Source organism: Carassius gibelio, chromosome A22 (genome assembly GCF_023724105.1).
Source record: "Carassius gibelio isolate Cgi1373 ecotype wild population from Czech Republic chromosome A22, carGib1.2-hapl.c, whole genome shotgun sequence".
Lineage (NCBI taxonomy): Eukaryota > Metazoa > Chordata > Actinopteri > Cypriniformes > Cyprinidae > Carassius > Carassius gibelio.
The window spans coordinates 23212255-23219414 of record NC_068392.1 but is presented as its reverse complement, the minus strand read 5'-3'; the positions used below and the strand labels follow the sequence as shown (position 1 = coordinate 23219414).

General features: G+C 39.7%; 1 protein-coding gene across 3 annotated transcripts in view; it reads left to right on the top strand.

The window, feature by feature from the left end:
* Positions 1-248: 248 nt before the first annotated feature.
* The window catches only part of LOC127942762 (uncharacterized), a 92950-nt gene continuing 86038 nt past the window's right edge, over positions 249-7160 (top strand). Inside the window, exons 1-4 of one of the 3 annotated variants that reach the window (XM_052538712.1) lie at positions 273-1740; positions 2267-2396; positions 2656-2818; positions 3038-3230. In XM_052538712.1, the coding sequence (XP_052394672.1) occupies positions 2279-2396; positions 2656-2818; positions 3038-3230 (474 nt within the window). In that variant the 5' untranslated portion in view covers positions 273-1740; positions 2267-2278. Of the gene's footprint in view, positions 1741-2248; positions 2397-2655; positions 2819-3037; positions 3231-7160 lie in introns of all 3 variants that reach the window. The other 2 variants (XM_052538713.1, XM_052538714.1) reach the window with 2 other exon arrangements.

Below are 7160 nucleotides of genomic sequence, written 5' to 3'. Positions count from 1 at the left end.
GTTAATGCACTGTGAACTAACATGAACTAACAATGAACAGCTCTATTTCTATTAACTAACGTTAACAAAGATGAACAAATACAGTAACAAATGTGTTGCTCATGGCTAGTTAATGTTAGTTAATGCATTAACTAATGAACCTTATTGTAAAGTGTTACCAATGAAACCTTACTGTAAAGAGTTACAAATTACAATTGCAATTTTCTCATACAACCAAATTAATCGAGTTATATTTTGTATTAAGAGAATTGTCAGATTTAATTAAATTTTGTATAATTTTATTGTGTGCCCTGTCTCTGTAGTTTTCATGTTCTGTTCCAGTGAAGTCCTGACTCAGGCCTTGAAATATATCAACTGTATTTTATGTTATTACACTTGAAGAGGCTCTGAGAAACGAAGGTTGAGGATCCAAATGCAGTATTTATTTTGAAAGGGTAATCCAAAAATGTAATCCATATAACAGGCAAGCGTCATACACAAACAAACAATCCAAACAATAACAGATCAGGGCTGAGGCCAAGAGAGAAATCCAAGGAAACAGGCAGAGAATCAAGAGAACCAGGACACGGGAGAAACGGGATAAAACACTAAACAAGATTTGGCAGAGAATGAATGAGAAAACCAGGCTTATATAGTGTGAGCTAAACAGGATAATGAGACACAGGTGAAAGTGATAATGGATGATGGGCAAAGGATTATGGGGAATGGAGTCTGTGGAGTTCCCTCTGATGGTAATCCCGGGCACTCTCACTGGTGACCTTTACATTTATATTATTATGAGACGCATGTGACCGTGCCAAAGGAGTAATCTCCGGGAGAATCCAACAGTGGCCCAAATCAGAGTTTGACTGTGACCCTCAGCAACATTTCTAGAATGATGTGTACAGTTATTCAGAACCTGTAGTCATGTTGAGCTGGGGTTAGGTGTGCGTGTGTGTGTGTGTGTGTGTGTGTGTGTGTGTGTTGGTTTTTGTGGTTTACAAGGACTTTTGACCTGAATACGCACCAGCATTACAGGGACATTTGGGTTTATGAGGACAGGGCCCATGTCCTTATAATTCCGACAGTGTAGATGCCTTTCTCTATGTCCCAGAAGCTCCCTCTCAAAGTTTCGCGCCATGTCCTAATATACCACAAAAATCTGAAATTTTACTATACACTGTGTATCCTCTGAGCTCGGTAGTGCGCCCCTGCAGCCCGGCCCCGGTACTGCATCCGTGTCATCGAAAATTTGCATATTTTACACTTGTGTAAGTTTGGAGGCCGCTGATTGGCTAGATCGGCATCGGAAGGCGGGAAAACAAAATGGCGGCGGTGGGCGGGGCTACATTCTGCCGCTAATAGCGCCGTACAAGTAAGTTAATGCAGTTTGGTAATTATTTAAACATTTTTTGTAATAATTTATCGATTGTATTTAATTATATAAATGCATACTGATCGTGCAATTAAACATGTTCCTTAAATATCATCATATAAAGTATGAATGTGACATCAAAGCTGTAATTACTCGGTTTAATATCTGTAAATTAATGTAACGCTATTAATGTAACGTTTCATAGATGGTTATTTAAATATATAATAATTATTATTATTATAATTATAAATCCCGTGTACACGTGCTTTAATCAGCGAGGCAAGTGTGATTGTTTGTAACTTCCTGTTTGGACCGGACACAATCTGTGCACCTGAAGCGAAGACATCTGTGGTGTGAAGCTGTTGGAAACAACTATTATATGAAAGGTTAGTAATACTGCTGTTAAACCGTTTCTCTGAGAGCTTGTGGCTCAGTTTGGCTTGTTCGTGAGTGTCTTCAGTGCTCTTTAGAAAGCAGCTAGCGCGTGATGCTAATGGCGCTAGCGTGATTACTGTAAGTCTCGTCTATAAAGAGTAACATCAGACGAGAATCAGCAGTGCTTGTCAGTTTACATTCTTTTCGTTCACAGTATAACTGTAAAAGTAATAGAACAGTCTAGCCATCATAATAATGTTGTCATGGCTACAGTCTGAAGGGGAGGGGCAGTTCTGTTTACTATTATTACTGTTCAGCTTGGTTTAATTAATAAACTCAGAGATGTGCTCTTTTCACTTCCCAATATGTACTGTATATAATAGTTAGTCACCTTTATTTGTAGTGTGCTTTGTAGAATGCATATTGTGTCAAAGCACTTTTACAAAGATAACCAGTCAAAATAGTATATTCAGCATATGCTCAGAATACATCATATTCCACATATATTCTGTCCAACAGTTCTTATTGTTATTAAAGCAGACACAGAGGATGGCTGAAGGTGTGAGGCGAAGGAGAAAGCTGAAGCCCGTGGAGGAGGCCATACAGTTTTCACTTGAACAGAAAGACAAGAATGGACTCGAGGGCAGGTTCATCAGTCATCTTAAAGGTGAGGTAAATTAATTGATTGAAGTTAAAGGTATAGTTCACCCAAAAGTGAAGATTTTGTCATCATATAGTCACCATTAGGTTGTCTCAGTCCTGTATATCTTTTGTTGGGCAAAATAAGACATTACTAACCATTTGATGGTTTGTAAATGATGACAGAATTTTCTTTCTATGCATTTAAAGTGACTCGTGTACTAAATCTGTCTCCGGTTGATGACGTGTGGTTCTCGTGATGGTTTCACCTCTCTGTTGTTGTTTAGGGAGGGGTGTGTTCAGCTGTACTGACTTTGAGAAAGGAGATTTCCTGCTGGAATACAGAGGAGACCTCATCAGCAAAGAAGAATGTGAGCGGAGGCAAAGAATATATCACGATGCACTTAAAGTTTTCATGTTTGAGTTTCGCTACAATGGAAAACTCCTCTGGTATGTACACGTGTTTGATCTACATGTTAACTGGTAATTAATTTACATGATTCAAAATGTGTCAGTGGAAATGTCAATGATTAGAGGTCATATTTTGCTATAATTATCAGTCATGTGTTTTCAAAGCTTGGTGATGAGTGTTAAATGATTGGTGATCACAGAATATTACATCTGCTGGTCCTAAGGTTTCAGTGCTGATATTGTCTGTCTCTTGTTTAGTGTCGATGCAGCCCGAGATGACGGTTCTCTTGGGCGGCTTGTAAACGATGACCATATTAACCCAAACAGCAGGATGAAGACGATTCGTGTGGATGGAAAACCTCACTTATGTTTATTTGCCACAAGGAGCATCTGTCCTGGTGAAGAGATCACATATGATTATGGTGATTCTGAGTGGCCATGGAGATGCACGGTACTGCCACCTCTATACTGTCCATTCTGACTTATTGGATTATAGTAAAGTAAAGGTATTAAACATCAGTTGTTACCTAAGTTAATGTTAGTAACTTTTTATTTTTTACATTACATGCATGTACATTCCAGTATGTCAGGATGTGTGTATGTTTACACCTGTTTCATGAGGACCATCATAAGAACATAGTCTTAACATGGTCTTGATGTCACATTGTGTGTGTGTGTTTACACCTGTGTTACGAGGACCCTGTTTTATGAGGACCGTCATAAGAACATAGTCTTGACATAGTCTTGATGTCACATTGTGTGTGTGTGTTTACACCTGTGTTACGAGGACCCTGTTTTATGAGGACCGTCATAAGAACATAGTCTTAACATGGTCTTGATGTCACATTGTGTGTGTGTGTTTACACCTGTGTTACGAGGACCCTGTTTTATGAGGACCGTCATAAGAACATAGTCTTGACATAGTCTTGATGTCACATTGTGTGTGTGTTTACACCTGTGTTACGAGGACCTTGTTTTATGAGGACCATCATAAGAACATAGTCTTGATGTCACATTGTGTGTGTGTTTACACCTGTGTTACTAGGACCCTGTTTTATGAGGACCATCATAAGAACATAGTCTTAACATGGTCTTGATGTCACATTGTGTGTGTGTGTTTACACCTGTGTTACGAGGACCTTGTTTTATGAGGACCATCATAAGAACATAGTCTTGTGGTTGTGTGTGTGTGTTTACACCTGTGTTACGAGGACCCTGTTTTATGAGGACCGTCATAAGAACATAGTCTTGACATAGTCTTGATGTCACATTGTGTGTGTGTTTACACCTGTGTTACTAGGACCCTGTTTTATGAGGACCATCATAAGAACATAGTCTTAACATGGTCTTGATGTCACATTGTGTGTGTGTTTACACCTGTGTTACTAGGACCCTGTTTTATGAGGACCGTCATAAGAACATAGTCTTAACATGGTCTTGATGTCACATTGTGTGTGTGTGTTTACACCTGTGTTACGAGGACCCTGTTTTATGAGGACCGTCATAAGAACATAGTCTTGACATAGTCTTGATGTCACATTGTGTGTGTGTTTACACCTGTGTTACGAGGACCTTGTTTTATGAGGACCATCATAAGAACATAGTCTTGATGTCACATTGTGTGTGTGTTTACACCTGTGTTACTAGGACCCTGTTTTATGAGGACCATCATAAGAACATAGTCTTAACATGGTCTTGATGTCACATTGTGTGTGTGTGTTTACACCTGTGTTACGAGGACCTTGTTTTATGAGGACCATCATAAGAACATAGTCTTGTGGTTGTGTGTGTGTGTTTACACCTGTGTTACGAGGACCCTGTTTTATGAGGACCGTCATAAGAACATAGTCTTGACATAGTCTTGATGTCACATTGTGTGTGTGTTTACACCTGTGTTACTAGGACCCTGTTTTATGAGGACCATCATAAGAACATAGTCTTAACATGGTCTTGATGTCACATTGTGTGTGTGTTTACACCTGTGTTACTAGGACCCTGTTTTATGAGGACCGTCATAAGAACATAGTCTTAACATGGTCTTGATGTCACATTGTGTGTGTGTGTTTACACCTGTGTTACGAGGACCTTGTTTTATGAGGACCATCATAAGAACATAGTCTTGTGGTTGTGTGTGTGTGTTTACACCTGTGTTACTAGGACCCTGTTTTATGAGGACCATCATAAGAACATAGTCTTAACATGGTCTTGATGTCACATTGTGTGTGTGTGTTTACACCTGTGTTACGAGGACCTTGTTTTATGAGGACCATCATAAGAACATAGTCTTGTGGTTGTGTGTGTGTGTTTACACCTGTGTTACGAGGACCCTGTTTTATGAGGACCGTCATAAGAACATAGTCTTAACATGGTCTTGATGTCACATTGTGTGTGTGTTTACACCTGTGTTACTAGGACCCTGTTTTATGAGGACCATCATAAGAACATAGTCTTAACATGGTCTTGATGTCACATTGTGTGTGTGTTTACACCTGTGTTACTAGGACCCTGTTTTATGAGGACCGTCATAAGAACATAGTCTTAACATGGTCTTGATGTCACATTGTGTGTGTGTGTTTACACCTGTGTTACGAGGACCTTGTTTTATGAGGACCATCATAAGAACATAGTCTTGTGGTTGTGTGTGTGTGTTTACACCTGTGTTACGAGGACCCTGTTTTATGAGGACCGTCATAAGAACATAGTCTTAACATGGTCTTGATGTCACATTGTGTGTGTGTTTACACCTGTGTTACTAGGACCCTGTTTTATGAGGACCATCATAAGAACATAGTCTTAACATGGTCTTGATGTCACATTGTGTGTGTGTTTACACCTGTGTTACTAGGACCCTGTTTTATGAGGACCGTCATAAGAACATAGTCTTAACATGGTCTTGATGTCACTTTGTGTGTGTGTGTTTACACCTGTGTTACGAGGACCTTGTTTTATGAGGACCATCATAAGAACATAGTCTTGTGGTTGTGTGTGTGTGTTTACACCTGTGTTACTAGGACCCTGTTTTATGAGGACCATCATAAGAACATAGTCTTAACATGGTCTTGATGTCACATTGTGTGTGTGTGTTTACACCTGTGTTACGAGGACCTTGTTTTATGAGGACCATCATAAGAACATAGTCTTGTGGTTGTGTGTGTGTGTTTACACCTGTGTTACGAGGACCCTGTTTTATGAGGACCGTCATAAGAACATAGTCTTGACATAGTCTTGATGTCACATTGTGTGTGTGTTTACACCTGTGTTACTAGGACCCTGTTTTATGAGGACCATCATAAGAACATAGTCTTAACATGGTCTTGATGTCACATTGTGTGTGTGTTTACACCTGTGTTACTAGGACCCTGTTTTATGAGGACCGTCATAAGAACATAGTCTTAACATGGTCTTGATGTCACATTGTGTGTGTGTGTTTACACCTGTGTTACGAGGACCTTGTTTTATGAGGACCATCATAAGAACATAGTCTTGTGGTTGTGTGTGTGTGTTTACACCTGTGTTACTAGGACCCTGTTTTATGAGGACCATCATAAGAACATAGTCTTAACATGGTCTTGATGTCACATTGTGTGTGTGTGTTTACACCTGTGTTACGAGGACCTTGTTTTATGAGGACCATCATAAGAACATAGTCTTGTGGTTGTGTGTGTGTGTTTACACCTGTGTTACGAGGACCCTGTTTTATGAGGACCGTCATAAGAACATAGTCTTGACATAGTCTTGATGTCACATTGTGTGTGTGTTTACACCTGTGTTACGAGGACCCTGTTTTATGAGGACCGTCATAAGAACATAGTCTTGACATAGTCTTGATGTCACATTGTGTGTGTGTTTACACCTGTGTTACTAGGACCCTGTTTTATGAGGACCATCATAAGAACATAGTCTTAACATGGTCTTGATGTCACATTGTGTGTGTGTGTTTACACCTGTGTTACGAGGACCTTGTTTTATGAGGACCATCATAAGAACATAGTCTTGTGGTTGTGTGTGTGTGTTTACACCTGTGTTACGAGGACCCTGTTTTATGAGGACCGTCATAAGAACATAGTCTTGACATAGTCTTGATGTCACATTGTGTGTGTGTTTACACCTGTGTTACTAGGACCCTGTTTTATGAGGACCATCATAAGAACATAGTCTTAACATGGTCTTGATGTCACATTGTGTGTGTGTGTTTACACCTGTGTTACGAGGACCTTGTTTTATGAGGACCATCATAAGAACATAGTCTTGTGGTTGTGTGTGTGTGTTTACACCTGTGTTACTAGGACCCTGTTTTATGAGGACCATCATAAGAACATAGTCTTAACATGGTCTTGATGTCACATTGTGTGTGTGTGTTTACACCTGTGTTACGAGGACC